We start from the raw sequence: 19,042 nt of genomic DNA, 5'->3' as shown, positions 1-19,042 counted from the left end.
ATATGTATGTTTTATTTTCATTGGTTTTGATGTGTTGTTTCATAACATTTTATTATTTTCAATAGAGGCAATTCATTATGTGCATATTTAGAAGCCATTTGATTTTAATTTCCTTGTTGAGAGTTGTGGTGGAAATAAGCAAAGTTCAGGAAAAAAATTCTTTTTGCCAGACCACGTGCCCTGACTTGGGATTTGGGCATGTGGTCCTTGGAGACGAAGTTTCACTCTCTCCTGCCCTGGGTAGGCGCTGGTCCCTGATCTTGGACGATCCTTATGGGGCCAGGGTCGTACCTCAGAGAGCTCAGAAGCACCTGTTTTAGGGGCCCAGGTTGGCATGGCTAAGATTGTCCTCCCAAGGCCCGGGCCATTTCTCCCCAGAATCCCCCTCTGAAAAAGGTGGTCTGGAACCTCTGGTTTCCCCACAGCTGACTCTGTAGGGACAGCTTTGGGAATAAAGGTAGCTTTATCTTCCCAGTATTTGGTATTTGCTGAGTATAACTGGGATGGCCTTGGAGGAGGGGCGAGGGACAGGTCTGGCTAGTTCTGCCCTGTTGTTCATACACAGGATTACCTCACACGTCCCAACTGGCTTCCCCGCCCATCTGGTGAGGGCTGGCCCTCAGCCCTCCAGCCTCCTTTTCCTTACCTGCCTGGGAAGCCAAACATGGATCTTCCCGTCAACATCAGCTGAGCCTGGAGGCTTCACCCCTCCGGAGACCATGGAAAGAGACAGCCACCTGGTGAGAGTGCATCTGCGGAGCTTGGGCCAGAACTTCCTGGCACTGAGGAAACAGGGATGGGGCTGGAAGCCAGGTGGGGCAGCGGCAGTGTGCCTCGGTTTCAGGGGAAACTGAATGTGCCTTTTCTAGTTTGAAGCTGCTGGGGATCAAGATCACGCAGCCTCCTTTTATCATGGTTCCTAAAAGGGGCCCCATGGGAGGAGAAGCTGATGGGATTTGCGGTCAGGTCAGGAAGCACCCCCAGGGCTGTGTGGCTGAATCCTGGGCTCCCGCTCTGTGGCCCCTGAGTGCCCCAGCCAGGACGTATGTGCTGTTGGGACAACTTTGCTGGTTTGAGAATCATGGAAGCTTAGCATTCTAACTGGGCTTCAGGGTTATCTTTGGGTAACCCTCTCACTAGACTCATAAACCATCTTGGAAAAGGTGGCATTGAAGATCTTCAAGGGGATTTTAAACTTCTCTTGGTCTTTATTTTCAGGCTTAATAATCTTCATGCTTGGAAAGTGCTTCCTTATGTCTAACCATGATTCCTTCTGCTACAACTAAGATTACTTTCCTCTTCTGTTTTTTGGTAGAGAGCAGCTAAGTATCCTCTGTGGAAAAGCCAGTCAGTTACATGTGAAGGTTTCCAAAGGTTTTTTTTTTTTTTTTTCTTTGCGGTACACGGGCCTCTCACTGTTGTGGCCTCTCCCGTTGCGGAGCACAGGCTCCGGACGTGCAGGCTCAGCGGGCATGGCTTACAGGCCCAGCCGCTCCGCGGCGTGTGGGATCTTCCCAGACCGGGGCACGAACCCGTGTCCCCTGCATCGGCAGGCGGACTCTCAACCACTGCGCCACCAGGGAAGCCCTCCAAAGGTTTTGTTCAACTATTCCTCAGCTTTCTTTTCTTGAGGGACATTCCTCTGTGCTCTTACTTCTCCTTTGGTCTTATTTTCTGCTCACCTCCACCTTTTGTACTCTAGTGATGTGGTAGAATCTGGGACTCTGGGAAGGATGGGCCAACTCTGGAACTGAGGATCAGCTTAGCCTATGTTCTGGCTGATAGTTGGCTCATGGTCCATTTTGAACCCCAGATGTATTTCTGAAAACTCTACCATCATCTCTCCCACCATTCTTCCAGACCCTTCTTGACTTTTCTGTCCCAGGCTTTTTCTCCTGCCCTCTGATCTGGTCTCCTTGGCCCATGTCTCTGCCTCACCAAGGTCATTTGACCCTAGGCCTCTGGGGCTCATTGGAACCTCTGGTGAGCAGTAAGGGGGATGCAGAAGGCAGAATGGAGTTTTGTTTGAGGCATGGGGAAGGTGAACCCATGGTCACAGCCATGGGTCATGTTCCTTGGTAACTTGCTGGGAGCCTAAACTTGATGGTCCCTAGACACAAGGGGTGAGAAGCACTGAGCTATGTGAAGGGTGGTAGGGCCAGTCCCTGGGGCAGGGTGATGGGGGGGGGCACCTGCTAGGAAACTCATCTCTCCAGAGTCAGGGACCAACATGGAAGGTCACTGGAGGGGCACAGGGTAGAGTACAGGCTTTTCATTATTGATAGGATAAATGTCACATGGTATGGCAGGTCCCACGTTCACTCTGGGAGACTTACCTTGGAATAAAAGAACTGAACCATTACTTCCTTATTTAAGGTTCTTAGATTTGACCCCTTATTTAAGGTGGAACCTCCAAGATAGTGAGCCGGAGGTGGGGACAGAGAGAGCTTCCTGAAGATCTTAAGCTGATCTGCAACAGATTTCTTAACACTAATTAAATTGAATAAGAGGAGACTGGGAGTAACTAGCCGTCTAAGGCTGTGCCCTTTTCCCTGAGGACTTCATTGCAGAAACATGCATTGTGATTTTTGACTATCAGCTCAATAAAGTAGGTGAGAAAGATGGTGGCCAATGGACTTAAGCCTGATGAAGCTCCTGTGTGAGCTGGTTGGGACTTCGGGGGGATCTTAGAAAGAAGGTGGAGAAGGCTCACAGCTTCTTTGTGTTCAAGAGAGAAGCTGCAGGATGTGGTGGACAGAACACTGACCAAGTTCCAGGTCAGCAGTGACTTTGGACCAATCACTTAACCTTTCTGCACCTTAGTTTCCTCATCTGTGAAATGGAATAAAAATAGTATCTACTTCAAGTGGTCTTAGAATAGTGTCTTTCACATAATAAGTCTATTTTATAAGAACATCTGGTATAAAGAGATAGATAGATAGATAGATAGACATGTATTCATAGAGTTAAGGTTTATTGTCATCATCATCATCATCATCATCATTATCTAGGGTCTAGTCCTAGCTCCTCTAAATTTGGACAAATATCTTCTGCTCTTGGTGCCTCAGTTTCCCCACCTACAAAAGGAGAGGGTTGGACAAATTGCCCCCTGAGGCCCCTTTCTGGTTCCATGACAGTCTCTGGAATCATGTAGAGTGGGATTACAGGTGTGCCACACTGGATATGCACATTTGTTCCTGAAGAATAGTGCATACTTTGTGTTTTTCAAAAGGCGTCACATGCTCAGTGCTTAAAGAAGTGCCATGTTTATTAAAGAAAGACTGAAGTTGACCCACTGATAAAGCAACAATCCTCTGTAGAGTGGATTTTCTTCTACTGGGTCTTCTTTTTTTTAAAATTAATTAATTAATTCATTAATTTATGGCTGCTTTGGGTCTTCATTGCTGCACACGGGCTTTCTCTAGTTGCATCAAGCCGGGGCTACTCTTTGTTGCAGTACACGGGCTTCTCATTGTGGTGGGTTCTCTTGTTGCAGAGCACGGGCTCTAGGCATGCGGGCTTCAGTAGTTGTGGCACGTGGGCTCAGTAGTTGTGGCACACGGGCTTAGCTGCTCTGCGGCATGTGGGATCTTCCCGGACCAGGGCTCAAACCTGAGTTCCCTGCATTGGCAGGTGGATTCTCAACCACTGCGCCACCAGGGAAGCCCTGGGTCTTCTTAAAGTGGAGCAGGTTTTCAGTCAGCCCAAGACCACAGATGCTGTGCACTTGAGAATGGCTGGAGGCCCCAGGGCTGGTCTAGGATGAGGCACCGTCTTTAGAGGGGGCTGGGCAGGTTCCCAAGACAGCAGACCAGTAGGCTCAGGTCGCTCTGCTACCCCCTAGACCCCAAAGTGCAGACACCGCCAGGACTCCTGGCACCTGCCCTTTGTCCCTGCAGGTGTGCAGCCCTCACCTGAAACCTCTGTGTTCCATGTTGGCACTGGTGCCAAGCAGCATTATGCTGGGCCCATCCCACCCTGCCTCCCCCTGTGTTGTCCCTGTGACCTGGCAAATGTAAGCATGAAATGTGTGGGAGTGTGTGTACGGGGCTCTAGGCTGGGTGCTGGGTAGGAAGGCTGACTGATGTAAGAGTAGCCACTTGGCTTAAGTGTCCTGCTTTGGCAAAACAGCTTCCTCTTGGTATGCCAGCAATGGGGGTGGATGGTGTCCAGCCAGGCAGGGAGGGATGCCACACAGGGAACCCAGGGCTTTGTCAGCCAAGTGGAGGCCTTGGCGATGCCAGGCGGCGTCTGGCTCCTGTGATAGGGACGCAATACCCAGGACTGTCGTTATGTAGGGGGCCCCCATTATGTAGCAGCCCTGTTACCACCCCAGCCTTGGTAGAGAGGGGGCATGGGGAGAAACTGAGGCACCAAGGTCCTGGGCAACCAAACGTTATTTGTTTGGCAATAGGGGGTACTCAGTGTTCTTTAAACTATTTGATGAATGAAAGAATGAATGAATGAGCAGGAAGGTATTTTGATTCTAGTCTAATAGGGATCCCCAAGGTTTTTTCATGTATATAAGAGGCATCATAAACTAGAAGGAACTTTAGCACCCAATCAGGCCTGCAATTTTCAAGTTCTTTGTAGTAGCATCCTCTTTTGTTCACATGAAATCTTATGTGGAACCCACTGCATAAAACTGAAAAGTTAATCTGCTCTGTTTGAAGTGGGGTAAAGGACTCGAAGCTCTTTACCTACAAGCTGGCCTCCAAGGCATCTCCACGGAACTTCTAATGCTCTGTAGAAACTTGTTTGAAAACAGCTGATTGTCCAGCCTTTCCTTGGTTGGACCCAGAAAGGAATGTGACTATCCCTAAGGTCATGAGCTGGTTAGGAGCAGAAGCAGGGCTCCCTGGAGTCTCCTGTGCCTGGGGTGAGGGGGGCCTCGGGGCTCTGGCTTCTTAATCTGGAGCCCAGTTTGATTCCAGGCTGACTGGGGTCCCTGAGGTTAACGTTGCATATATGTGGGGCGTGCTGGTGGCTGGGTGGCAGGAGGTGCTGGGAAATCTGCCTGTGAGGGCCTGTATCTGTGCGGTTTCTCTGGGTCCAGGGAGCGGGGAGAGTAGGACGGAACCCTGTGTACCCGGAGTTGTAATGAAGCCTGGGTTGGGCAGTGAGGCTGGAAAGAAGCATGAACCACTCCGATCCAGTCCAGTCCACACTGGAGGGGGTTCAGGCTCCCCTGCCATGGTCCAGGGGTTCCCCAGGCTCCCAACAGGCAAGGGGGCTTTTTTTTTCTTTTTTTTCTTTTTTTGCGGTACGCGGGCCTCTCACTGCTGTGGCCTCTCCCGTTGCGGAGCACAGGCTCCGGACGCGCAGGCTCAGCGGCCATGGCTCACGGGCCCAGCCGCTCCGCGGCGTGTGGGATCTTCTCGGACCGGGGCACGAACCCGTGTCCCCTGCATCGGCAGGTGGACTCTCAACCACTGCGCCACCAGGGAAGCCCAAGGAGGCTTTTTAAGTTCTGTGAAAAGGGGCTCCTGATCTTTCTTGGTACCGCTCGTGCTTCCGGTGGGGATTGGGGAGCACCTCATCCTGCGTAGCCTGGAATACTGGGGTGCCGGCCTGGGGTGCCACCCTTTGAACATCCTTGATTCTCAGGGTCACTGGGAGAGAGACGCTGCCACAGGGGCCTAAATCTAACAAGGGGTCCTTCCTTGTTGGAGCTTGGTAAGGGGCAGGCAGTGGGAGAGCGTGGAGGTGTGCAGCGGCCTGAGGACGGCAGTCAGAAGATCTGGGTTCTGGTCCTGGCACTGCCCCCAGCTGGCTGTGTGATCTTAGACAAATCACATTGCCTTTCTACACCTTAATCACCTCATCAATAGGAAAATGGGTTGGACTAGAGGGTTTTCAAGAGCTTCTAGCCTGTGGTATGCCCAGCCTGAGCATGGCCCGGAACTGAGGAGGGAGGCCCAGTCACCTCGTGGCTGGACTTGAAGGGGCCCCGAGAGACATGGAAACGTGTTCAAGTCACTGCAGGTGGACTTTCTTAAGCCTAGCGTGAGACTTTATTATAGGGTTCTTCTCCCTGTAATGCCGGGTGCTCTGAGTGACCCACAGTGCATCTGGGCCAGAGATCAGGCTGCCGCCTGTGGGTAAATAACTGTCTCTACGGAAAGCCCAGGGCACAGTGCATGGTGGGGGGGCCACATAACCACTGAGGTGAAGCAATCCAGGAGGAGACTGTGGCATCACTCAGCACGGCAGAAGCTCCCTCCTCTCTGGCACTGCTGGCTGGGCCTGCAGGAGACCCAGAGAGGCCAAGGGTAGGACCCACTTGGGGGCTGGTTAACTTACTCCCATCCCCCACCAGGTAAGGGCCCAGGGCAGAGCTGCCGCAGGAAACCGTGACACTGGTCCAGGTGCCATGGGCTGGGGAATCTACCCCGGAAACTGTGGTATAGAGGGCAGTGGACCGGGTACAATGGGTCCCGGGTTTTAGTCCCTCTTCTGCTCTAAGACGTACCTGAGCGACTTTGAGCAAAGCACACAAATATTTTGGGCCTCTCCTTCCTTGTCTATAAAATGGGAATAATAATCCTTATCAGCTCCTGTCCCAGAAAGTGCTTGGAACGAGCCCCAGAGCCAGGGACTACTCTTTCCAGGCCTCTCCCTGGCTCATCCTCTGCTGCCTTCCTGTGGACCCTGCCCTGCCCGCTGCCTCCTGCCACAGAGCGTCTTGAGGGGACTGGATGAGTTTTGAGTAGGGGCCGCCGGGAGCTGCAGAGACACAGGCAGGTGGCATCAGTGACAGCCTGGGGTATAGACCTGGTCCATGACACGGTGAGGGTTCATGGCTGTATTAGCCCAGGGGGTAACCCCAGAGACCACGCCAGGGGTGGCGGGGGCAGAGAGGCAGAGAATGATTGGCAATGTTAGGCCAGGAAAACGGCCAGAGTCACCCACGCTTTGGCTCTGCCCTGTCCCCCTGTCCCCCTGAAGACCGAGGAGCCTCTGGTGTGCAGGCAGGTTGTGGAGAGTCTGGCCTTGGTCATCTGATTCCCAATCCTGGGTCTGCTGCTCACTGGCCAAGGCTAGGAGTCAGGCCGGTTCTGGTCCGGACTCTGTCCCTCGTGTCTCAGGACCTAGGGCAAGAATTCTCCTCCCCTCCCTGTTCCCCACCTGCTCAAGGCATCTGCTCTGAGGGAGAGGTCAGGCCTCCAGGAGGGATGCTGGAATCTCAGCAGTTGATCTCCAAGAATTGAGGAAGGGAAATGAGTTACTGCTCTAGTAGGTTAGATGTCAGGAAGAACTTCCAGGAGGGTCGGGTGGAAGGCTGTGAAACGGGTAAAGAAGGACGGCTGTGGAATCTCCTGTTCTGTGGTCCTAGGAAGTGAGAACTCTTCCCTGCAGCGTCCTGGAAGTGTGATGGTTTGGAGTCAGGAAGATGGAGTAGACGGCCTCACCCTGGAGGCTGTGCTCCCCTGGTCCTGGCGCTGCGCTTCCATCCTGCTGTCCCTTGCAGCTCTCTACGTGGGCAGCTCTATCTGGCACTTTGGGGACTAGGGCTCTTCTCTTGTCCTGCTCTGTGGGGCCAGAAACTCTCCACCTGTCTCCCACCCTGTCCGACACCAGAGTGCTTGTTCACCTGAGGTCAGGGCCTCCAGGGCCTCCCATCCCTTCTTGGGTATCACCCTTTCTTCCCTCCCCGCCAGCTTCACCTCCATCCCCACACCCCATTCTTCCCAACCTTGGGAAGACTTTGTGCTGGACCGCTGAGGCCCAGAGGTAACAGTTTGAAAGAGTCTGGCTGGAGACTACTCACCCCTCCACCTGGCTCCTTGGGTACCGAGCCCCAGGTTAGTTCCATTTTACACGTCCCACCTCCCTCTAGACTCAGAGAAGAGGGACCCAGGTGGGTCTCCTGCCGGGACCCCAGGACTTCTCCTCCCCACTTCCTGCCGGCCAAGGCTGTGGGTGGGCGCACTGGGACCTACCTGTGGGTGGAGCCAGCATCGGGGAGAGGGACCTGCAAGGCTCAGGAGGTCTCCCTGCCTCCCTGGCTGCCCCCGGCTTCCTGCTATGCCTGCCTGCTCCCGGTTCCCTCCATCCTCCCCCAGGTCTCCCCACCCATCTTCCTCTGGGCCTCCACCACCTGTGGACCTCTCAGCCCTCTCTCTCGTTCAGGCCCTGCTGATGGGGTGACAGGACCCTAGCTGGTCATGGGGTCCCGCTCGGGTGGAGGGCCTGAGCTCTTGCCGGGGGAGTCAGAAGGTTGTGATAAGAGTCCCAGGGCCACTAATCCTTTCTGGGGTTTTAGGCATGCTCTCGAGTCCCTCTGAACCCCAGTTTCCTCGTGCACAAACTGGGGATGAAAACTCCTGTCCAGCTTGCTAACTAGGAGCATTGTGAGAATCAAATGGAATAATGGGTGTAAAAGCTCTTTGCAAATTGTAAGCCCTGAAGAAATGCAGGAAGTTACTGTGGGCATTCGTGATAATTTTGGGCCAGACTCAACTTGCTCTGAGTAGGCCTGGATAGAATCCAAGCCCCGTCACTTACCTGAGATGTAAATTTGGGCATGTTCTTAACCACCTTGGAGCTCAGTTTCAAAATCTATAAAATGGGGTTAATAATACCAACCGCAAGAGCTGTTATGAGGTTGAAATGGGATCAAGTAAAATGCTTGGTGGGCTGTTCCTATTATTACGGTGATAGGCATTTATAAACCGGACTCTTTCATATTTATTCCTTGTCAATCTGGGGGAAGAAGGTAAGATCAATCCCATTTTATATGTGGGGAGACAGATTCTGAAGGGTTAATGTACTTGCCCAAGCCAGTTAGGAATGGAGGTAGTCAAATTTGAACACAGATTTTTCTATTTCAAGCCCAGTGTCTTTAGCAAACAAGCAGATAGACAAACACCCACCCACCATCACAGCTAACGGTCACCAAGTCTTACTTTATATACATCACCTATCACTGTGATGCTATGAAGCAAGGTGACCAGCTCACTGCACAGGTAAGGAAACCGAGATGTGAAGAGGTTAAGTCTCTTGCCCGGTCACCAGCTGGCTTTGAGAGTACTGGAGGACTGTGATGCCACAGCTCCGGACGACCAGGCTTGTCCTGGCAGGCCATCGGGCTCAACCTTGCTTCCCACTGGAAACTTTCAGTTCCCTGCTTCCTACTGGAAAGACCAAGATCCCTGCAGGAGACCTTGGCTCCACCCCCAGGCTCCCCGTGGCAATCCCAGCCCTGCAAGGTCCCAGGCCCGATTCTCAAGCCACGTCACAGATGCAGAACGAATATCCCATGCACAGGGTTCAGAGGAAAGACTGGGCCAGGAGCCTTTTGCTCCTGACTCCAGAAGACAGGAGACTCAGATGCAGCTGGGCTTGGGCCAGGTTCCTGACTCTGTGATAATGGGCAATCTGAGCTCTGAGCCTTGGATTCCTCACCTGTAAAACGCGCTTCTAAACATATCAACCTCTCAGGGATGGAGTGATGACCTCAGGAGGCCATAGATGTGCAGGTATATTATAAAGCCTCAAGTACCATACATTGGGAGCTATAATCAATTATATTTAATTATATTATCAATTATATAATCAATTTATATTTATTGGATTGAGTTATGGGAATTTCCCCTGAGGTGAGGGACGATGTATATTGTGAGCATAACAGGGAGGGAGGCCTGGCAGGCCAGCTGAGGTGCCACAATGCCAAGGTCTCGCTCAGGTGTCGAGGCTGGGGCCACCACTTGTGGGAACGAAGCACAGGGCTCTACACAGCCTGGGCTTGTTCCTCTTATTGAAGGACCTTAGTCTGGCCTTTGTTGAGCACCCTCTTTTCTCCCAAGATGAGCTCACACCACCTTTTAGCCCTTTGGCTGTGCCTCAGTGCTGTTAAATCTCAGCACGGTGGGCTCTGGGTGTGCCAGTGCAAAGGGGGGAGAGGAATGAGCGTTTCCTGCCCAGCCACTGTGTGCCAGGCACGGGCAAGAGATTTCCTATTTTATCTCATTGAATCCCCAGGAGTATTAGTCCTAGTCTACAGATAAAGAAAAAGAAAAAGGAAAGTTAAGTGCCTTGTCTAAGGTCACACTTCTAGAACTAGGATTGGGACCCAGGTCTGCCTGACTCCAAAGCCAGTGCTGTGAACGGATGCACTGTACATTTCAGCATATCCTCACCCCCTCTCCATGCTCCAACCCCAATCCTGTTCCCCTTGAGGCTTCCAGGGGCTAACCTGTCTTCGTTTTGTGGAAATCTAGTCTCTAGACAACGGGGGTGAGAGGGAAATCTGAGCTCTGGTTCAGCTGCCCTTTATATCCCTAAACACACACGAGTGTGTCCCTGCTCTGCTGGCTGGGGCATCTGGACTCATGTGTATTTACCCATGTTCATCAATTAACCCCAGTAACTCCCTGGGATCGTCACTCCTGGTCCCTGCCTCTGGCAAGCTGAGTGTGGTCAGGGACTCAACGTCCCTCCTTGAATTCATCCCACAGCCTCCAGAAAAATGGAGGTGACCAGATCAATTACCTCTGACTCTTAGAAGATGGAGTTTAAAAAAACAAAAAAACCCACCCTGCTTGGTAGGATTGATAGTGTTGACTTGAGCCGGATGTTCTAATGAAGAGGACTTTTTATTAACTGAGCTGCTTACTAGTGTCAAATGCTTTTAAGCACAGTGGTAGGTGAGGGATGAAATAGAGGGGCCCAAGGTCCAGAGCCCGTCTCTTCCACACAGCCCTGCTGACTGTGCCCAGAGTGCAGGGTCCCTGAGCACGGGTCCCTTCCCCCACCATTCCTGCTGCTCCCCGGCTGCCCTCCTGAGTATCCAGTCAGTGTTCAGCAGAAATGACAGTGAGGGGCAGACGTGGCCAGGTCAGTTTCCAGCTCCCCCTGCTGTTCTGGGGACACCTAGAGGGGGCTTAGAAAGCAGAAATGGTGTGAGGGAGGGCAGAGGGAGGAGAGAGGATGCCTAATCTGGTGACAGGGACTGGGGTTCCTGCAGACCAGGGCTTGGCCACCAGTAGAGGCTGCTCAAGGACTTTCCATCAGCCCTGGCTGCCCACCAGCTCCCAATCCCAGATTCAGTGCACCCAAAGGCTCAGACTCTCCAGGAAGGAGCAGCACTGGTGTTCACTGATTGCCTGCTCCGGCCACTGCTGCATTATCTCATGTATCCCTCCTCAGAGAGGCAGCAAAGCCTGGTGGTCGAGTGTGGCCTCCACAGCCCAACTTTCTGGGCTCAAATCCTGTCTCTGCCACTCTAACTCTGAGAGTTTGATCAAGTTACTGAATCTCTCTGCCTCTGTTTCCCCTGATGCAAAATGGGGATAATAAGAGTTCCTACCTCATAGGGTTGTTCTCAAGATCAAGTGAGTAAATACATAAAGCACTCAGGGAATAAGCCCTCTGTAACTACAGATTAAAGCGCTAAATCTAAATGAAAAAATCACTCCACCTACAGCTGAGGAAGGTTAAGGACCTTGGTCACCTTCTTCTCCTTCATCTTGCCTCTCCTTTTCCCCTGATGTATCGGTGTGTGTGTGTGTGACTTCCTGTGTTACTGAGAACAGTGGGGGTACAAGGCAGGTCGGGGCTTTCCTTAGGTAGTGCTTTCACACTTTTTGATGACAGCTCATAGTAAGAGTGATGTTTTATAATATAACACACATACACAGAAGGGTGGGATGCAGGGGAGTGAAGAGGGCAGAAAGGGTGGTTACTTCCCCCTCAGAGTGAGGGTCCGGTCCAGCAACCTCTTTTCTGAGGGTCCCTAGACACGTGTAGCCAAAGCAGGTGCCCCCATACCCCAGGCAGATGACCCACAGCCCTCTGCCCACCTCTGCAGGTCCCTGTGATGGGGAGAGACCGCAGGGAGTAGGGTACCGCAGGCTCTTTGAGCTTTCATCCATCCCTGGACATTCTCTTCCCTGTCTGGGAGGTCTGTTCACCTCCTAGCCTCCTGCTCCAGGGCATCTATCTCCTGTCCCAGCAGGGCTGAGAGCTGGGTGGGGTGGCAGGGGGGAGCAGCCTGAGGGATGGCTTTCACTCTGCTTTCAGAATGCCTCTGCAGCAAGGACACCTCCAGCCCGGGCATCGCTGGCCTGTGCATGCCCAGCCCGGGTATCACCTTCCAGGTCATCGCCTGGCGGGTCATCGTCTGCCATGTCAGCCTCCATGACATCGTCTCCGAGAGTACACCTTGTTAGAGCCACACCAGTGAGGGCCGTACCTGTCGAGGCACCTCCTGCCAGGTCCACACCAGCTGCCAGGGCCGCCAGGGCCACCAGGGAGAGCACAGGTAAGGGGGCTCCTGCAGGGAAGGCAAGAGGAACAGGGAAGCAGTCCAAGGGCGGAGGGGGGTGCAGTGGGGGGGAATCTCCAAGTTGTCACTCTGTACTCCTCCTGTAGCCCTTGAATAACGATGACTGGGAAGGAGGGGGGATGGTCCGGGTGGGCAGTGGGGGACCTGGGGAGGAGGGGGCAGAAAGGAGCATGACATGCAAACCCAAGACAGTGGGAAATTGCAGCAAATGGGGTAGAGGATAAGAAACCAGGACCGACAGAGCAGATGTAACTTTGGAGGCTGCTCAGTCTGGGTCAAGGTGCAGATTTTGAGAGCCAGGGCTCCTGGTTAGAAACCAGGGTTCTTTCCTTGGGCTGCCCTGGGGGTCTGCCAGGGAAGCTGGGGTCTTCACTGGAGTACAGTCATGATCGTGGGCTCATCTGTGGGTAGAGGGGCAAAGAGATTCTGATCAGGCAGGCATGCCCCACCCCCAACTTCCCAAGCTGGCTTATAGGATTCAAGCTAATAGGGAGACGGAGACATCAAATGGTCCTCAGGGACTGGCTCTGCCCTTAGGGAAGCAGCCTTTCTGCCCATCCCAACTTTGCCCTCCTCCTGTCCTCCTGCCCCAGCACTGCAATATAAACAGGACTGGAGGAGCATCCCAGATTTGGGGCCCAGTCTTGCCCTTTGCAGGACCGGTGAGGCACTTTGGTGTGGAGACCTTTGGGATCAGACACATTTCATTTGAATGCCTACTCTGCCACTCGCTAGCCAAGTAAGCTTGAGTGAGTTATTTAACATCTACGAACCTCAGTTTCCCCATCTATAAAATGGGTGTAATGATACCCAGCTCACACAGTTGCTGTCAGAATTAAATGAGATAACACATGCAAATGCCTAGCTGGCCCACAGTAGATGCTGAGTAAAAGCGAGCTTGGTTTCAGGCAGGGGCGGTGCCGTATTCTGGGTGGAGTGGTCCTGACAGGGCCCTCCTGGGCCAGCTTCCTTTCCTTCTCCCTCATCCACTGTGCCAGACTCCCCTCCAACGGCCTCACCCTCCCCTACTTCTGGCCTGTTCCCAGGTATCAACTTGCCCAAGTTCACCAGGAAGCAGGGCCTGAAGCAGCTGCTGCTCATCGGATGTATCCTCCTCCTCATCGCCCTCGTGGTGTCGCTCCTCGTTCTCTGTGAGTTTAACAGAGGGAGCAGGGCTGGGCTCTGGTCACTGCGGGGTGCAGTGGGGTTCAGGGATGGGGACACGCAGCAGGGAGACGAGTGGGGGACACACACTCACCGGCTGCCATGTCCACAAAGGGACACTCCTGCAAATGGCCTTGGACCATGGCACCTCCAGGCCCCTTGGAGGTAGCTGGGTTGAGAGGGTGGGAAGTCAGAGGAACCTGGCTTGGGTCCCACCTGTGTTACTTACTCGGGCGAGTAGTTAACCAGTCTGAGCTCAGTTTCTGTTTCTTCAAAGGGGATTAAATTCATTCATTCAACTTATTATGTGCTCAGTAAAATTTCCTAAAGATTTCACTGGGTTATAAGGACTAAATGAGTTACTGGCATAATGCCTGGCACAAAATCCCACTCTAAAAAAGTTAGTTATTTAAAAAACAAACATAAAAACATTGATTAGGAAAAGTCCCCAGGCATTTTTAGTCAATGGGATAAAGTGTTCAGGGGTCCAGGCTCCCTCAATTCCACACCCTCCTTTGGGAAAGATACTCAGGACATGTCCCTGGACTCCCTGCCGGGGAGTCCAGTCTGAGCCCAGCACGGTGGGAAATCTTAGGACGGAGAAAAGGGGGTCGCACATCACACCACCCTGTCCTCAGGGAGGGTACAGTCTCCTGGGGGACGTAGGTGGAAATGATTAAGACCAAGTGGATCTGAGTGTGACCATCAGCAAGAGAGGACAGCTGTATGGGCTGGGGTGGCAGGGGACAGCTCATAAAGGCCATGGGGCCAGATGAGGACCTAGAAGATGGGGGGGTGCGTCTTGGGCAGGGCATCTGAGCAGGATGAGCAGCTGCAGGAAATGTGGGGGGCAGATGGGCAAGTTGGCGTGGGGAAAGGGAAGGGACCCAGTTAACCAGAGAGAATATTCATTTGGGGACCTGAGAGCTGTCGTTTGGTTGGGCATGGCTGGGCCACATTGTAGAGAGCTTTAAATGCCAGGCTGAGGGGTAAGGATTCTGTTAAAGAGGCAGCACGGGTGGCGAAGGGCAGGGCTGTTTGAGGGAGAGGATTGCACGGGAAGAACTTGCAAGCTGGTTAAAAGTATGGCTTTATGTTTCCTTTTCTGGTAAGTGGCTTGAGGTGACCTCTAAAAATGGTTCGCTCTTCACTTGACCCAGAAAACGCCACAAAATCATGCAAGTCAAGAGGTTCAAATCTTCGTGTTCACTTTAAGAACACTTGTGAAACTGCCCAGGCCATTAAGGGTATGCATATCCGAAAAGCCACCAAGTCTCTGAAGGATGTCACTTTAAAGAGGCAACGTGTGCCATTCCATCGTTACAATGGTGGAGTAGGTAGGTGTGCCCAGGCCAAACAGTGGGGCTGGACGCAGGGTCGGTGGCCCAGAAGGAGTGCTGAATTTTTACTGCACATGCTCAAAAATGCAGAGAGTAATGCTGAACTTAAGGGCTTAGACGTAGATTCTCTGGTCATTGAGCACATCCAGGTGAACAAAGTCCCAAGATGCGGCACAGGGCTTACAGAGCTCATGGTCGGATCAACTCATACATGAACTCTCCCTGCCACACTGAGATGATCCTTACTGAAAAAGAACAGATTGTTCCTAAACCAGAAGAGGAGGTTGCCTAGAAGAAGAAGATATCTCAGAAGAAACTGAAGAAACAAAAACTTATGGCCCGGGAATAAATGCTGCAAAAAATAAATATAAATAATAGTTAAAAAAAACCCAAACAAACAAGGAGTATGGCTTTAGGACCAGACAGACCTGCCGAAGCATCTCGGCTCCGCCACTTACCAGCTGTGTGACTTCATCAAGTTAATGAACTTCCCGAGCCTCAGTTTCCCCGCCTGCCTGGCAATGCATGTGAAGGCGTCAACACGGAACCTGCTGCCACGTGGGACATCCGCTCCAGTAGGAAATAACCCATGGAGGGGGGAGATGGCCACTGAGGGCAGGTGCTCAGCATGATTTCACAGCATTCCCTGAAGCCCCCTGACCTCCGGAATTCCCAGGGAAGTGGTCACTGAGCAGCTGTGCAGGGGGGTCAGGACTAGAACCCCCGCCCCCTGAGAGCTCTCTCTGCTACACATCAAAGTGATCCCAGGAGCCTCAATGCCCAGGACGTGGGAGAGGGAAGGACCGGGGCACAGAGAGGAGGGGGAAGTCCAAGAAGTTAGGAGGGGTTGGTGTCTGGACTTGGAAGGAGCAGTCACACAAGGCTGACCTTCACCCGGGGTGATGGAGAGCACAGTGGGACTGGTGGGATATGTGAGGGCTGAGGAACAGGTTGCAGTCAAGAGGCGGGGTGAGGAATCAGAACCCGAGTTTCTTAGGCATCCAAGGGGAGGTGTTTCCGGGCAGGAGGGATGACGGTTCCTAGTTTGGAAAGAGATGGGTCTTCGAAGAAGTCATGAAGCTGATTTTCACATATGGTTTGTAAAGCTGTTGGCTTTTCAGCCCAGCTTGTACATTTAGGAATCAGCCACCTAGAGTTGCTCGTGGAGTGGGAAGATGTTTAAAGGCATCAAGACAAGTCACGGGGCAAGAACTGAGCCAAGGGGACATCCCTTGTTTAGAGAAGAGGGAGGAGGAAGAAAATCCAGGAGCTTCTGTGGCTGGGAGGGACAGCCTTTGCGAAGACAGGACAGGTAGTGGTTGCAAGTGTATGACTGAAGATGGAAATGTCTCTGCTACAACCCGCAGAGCACAGAGGCGGAGGGATGCCAGAGTGGCTCTGAGAAGGGGCCTCTGGGATGGTGGAGGAAGGGCTTTCTCTGACCACCACTCTGGCCAGCACGTAGGGCAGGGGAGCTCCCAGAGTAGTAACCGTCTCCACACCTCCCTCCTTTCCTCCCTCCCTCCCTCCCTCTCTCTCTGGGTGGCTGCTCTTGAGTGCTGCCCTGCTTGCAGAAGCTTTCTGGAGCATTCTGGAGCATTCCTGAGCAGGCTTTCTCTCCATACAGATGGGGGATGAGAGACCCAGAGTCCAGGAGGGATTGCAGATCAGTGTCTCAGAACACCCAGGGCCTTGGGCTGCTTAGTGTCATGTCTCTCTGGGGCTGGCAGTGACCTGGCTTCTGCTTCATTTTTTTCAGTCTACTTCTGGCAGGGCCACGTAGGGATCAAGTACAAGGAGCCGGCAGAGAGCTGCCCCAAGCATGCTGTGCGCTGTGATGGGGTCGTGGACTGTAAGCTGAAGAGCGACGAGCTGGGCTGTGGTAAGGAGGCCGGCTGCGTGTTTGTGTGTGTGCGCGTGCGTGCATGCGCACATGCACACCCGCGCACGTGCACTCTGGGGACTGCAAACTGGGTATCAGCTCAAATGGGAGGCAATGGAGAGAGACTCAGAAGATCTGGGTTCTAGTTACAGTAGGCTGGGGTTTGGAACCTGGCTTTGAGTGCTGTGTGACTTGGGTTAATCACTTACCTTCTCTGGGCTTCAGTTTCCTAACTTGGAAAATGAGTGGATTGGACAAGATTAGTGGTTCTCAGATACAATCTGACAGCTCGCAGCTACCAGACTGAGCAAAGCAGGGCTGCTCTGGCTGGAGGCAGGTGTGGGGTCCAGAGCTCTGTTCATGTGCCCAGCAGGTGACCTCTGACCTGCCACCCCTATGGTTCCATGAAGGTCAGTTTGTAAATGAAGGCTTTCATGAGCACAAAGATCTCTTTGAGCGCTGGTCCTCAGTGGTTTTTACTTGTGTTGTCCATGTACAGCCCTAATGTGGGTGTCTGTGGGGGCACATCTGGCCCTTTCCACCTGTGTGTATATGTGTGTCCTTGCCCATGACCACATCCATCTGTGACTGAGCCTGTCTAGCGAGCACTCAGTTGGATCATCACTCCCCTTGTCCCTCTCTTATTTGGGCACGTCACTGACCTCTTGGGGTGATAGCTCCTGGCAATGCACGCCCCTTCGCCCAGTGACGGCTCGTGGGTCCTGTCGGTTGGAGAGCTCTTTCGGCTCCGCCCAGCCCCTTGCCTTGGCTCTGCCCTTACTGAGCATCTTGGGCTCTGAGCACTGGCTAATGATCATCCCATCCTGGGCCAAGCTCCCGGCTGTTTGCAAGGCCTCAGTGAGAAGCCTTAGGACAGGAGCATCTCAGAGCCTTACTCAGTTCATTCCTCAAGAACTTGGAGCTTCCTGGTGCTGAGGACCTGCCTTGACCTTTTTTTGCCCTGCAGTGAGGTTTGACTGGGACAAGTCTCTGCTTAAAGCCTACTCTGGATCCTCCCATAAGTGGCTTCCCATCTGCAGTGACAGCTGGAATGATTTCTACTCGAAGAAGACCTGCCAGCAGCTGGGTTTCAAGAGGTAAACCTCCCCCATGAGTCCCAGCTTCAGGGGTGCCTCAGACTCTTCACAAGAGCATCTCAGGATCATTGATAGAAACTCATATTAAAAAGACTCTTGGGGACCAGGGCTGAGGTCACTAGCTCATAGCACACTTGAATTATTCAAAGGGACAGTGGCCTGAGGAGCCCGAGTCTGGGGACAAGCTGTTACCAGGAGACCAAAGTAGTTATTTGAAGATCTGCAGCAGGATGACGTTCCTATATGGTTTTTGGCATCAAAGCGCCCTCGTGCCCACGCTCGCATTCAGTGGTCGCAGAGGCCCTGTGAAGTGGGTAGGCATTCGGGCAGGTCTCATCTTCTCCTCACATCTGGGAACCAGCAACTCAGGCTGTGCAAACCCTTCAGTGGGCTTTGAGCAACAGCAGCTGCAGCTTGGGCTAGAATGCGTCACACGAGGAACGGGATGGGCAGACGTGGCTAGGTAAAGTCATGAGCATCTTTGGCTCTACAGATCTGAAACAAGAAGCTGGTACCAGTGGGTGGAGTAGGGAGTGGGGTTTACCATGACATTCCCCCTTGAAGGAGCCCCCGGTTGGCAGGCCACATAGTCACCTCCCTCTTTGTCTGGGTTTCAAACCAAGTAGTTTGGGGGTTCGCCAATGTGTGTGAAGTTGTAGCGAGAAAGGTTTATTTAGGATCTCACTGTGGGCTCTCTGTAGAAACCACCTAGAACACCAGGGCTTGGGGACGAGGACTTAGAACCAGTTCTCTGCCCCTACCTCAGCCTCAGAGTTCTCATCTGTGAAAGACGACCTGGGTGATCTAGTTGGAAGACAAAGGACATCGTTTATCATTGAGTTGTGTGACCTTATGCAAATGCGAACTTCCCTTGGGCTTCAATAGATAGTGTCATTTATTCAAAGAACATTCATTGAGCTTTTATTATGTCTGAGCCATTCACCCAGACAAGATCCCTGCCCTTGGACAATCTCTGGTACGGTGTGGGTGAGAGAGGCTTCAACCAATAATCATAGCACCGTGTGATGTGTAATGGAAAGGACACGTGGGAAGCATTATGCACACACAACGGAGAGGGGGCCTGACTGTGCCTGGAGGTCAGCAGAGCGTGGACAAGGCCCCTGGGTAGAGGGACAGCGCCCGCAAAGGCATGCTCTCATGCAAGGGTGTCCCGTGTTCTAGAAACACACCAAAGGGCCACGCAGATAGCGGTCCATGGATCACCCACAGCAGAATCACCTGGGGTGCTTGTTAAAATGCACCCTGAAAT

The 19,042-nt window shown here is 52.8% G+C and overlaps 1 protein-coding gene and 1 pseudogene across 2 annotated transcripts in view; both read left to right on the top strand.

The window, feature by feature from the left end:
* Nucleotides 1–19,042, top strand: part of TMPRSS13 (transmembrane serine protease 13) — a 72,389-nt gene that overhangs the window by 39,955 nt on the left and 13,392 nt on the right. The window contains exons 2-5 of the mRNA XM_082628771.1: nt 12,025–12,265; nt 13,336–13,440; nt 16,553–16,675; nt 17,643–17,772. Coding sequence (XP_082484897.1) covers nt 12,130–12,265; nt 13,336–13,440; nt 16,553–16,675; nt 17,643–17,772 — 494 coding nt within the window. The 5' untranslated portion in view covers nt 12,025–12,129. The remainder of the gene's footprint in view (nt 1–12,024; nt 12,266–13,335; nt 13,441–16,552; nt 16,676–17,642; nt 17,773–19,042) is intronic.
* On the top strand, nt 14,589–15,220 carry LOC309807473 (large ribosomal subunit protein uL22-like; annotated as a pseudogene). Its single transcript has one exon. The product of its transcript is annotated as a large ribosomal subunit protein uL22-like (transcript).

Source organism: Mesoplodon mirus, assembly GCF_964341445.2.
Source record: "Mesoplodon mirus genome assembly, chromosome: 7".
Classification (NCBI taxonomy): Eukaryota; Metazoa; Chordata; class Mammalia; order Artiodactyla; family Ziphiidae; genus Mesoplodon; species Mesoplodon mirus.
The sequence above is the reverse complement of the archived record's forward strand: the minus strand, read 5'-3'. Positions and strand labels throughout refer to the sequence as shown.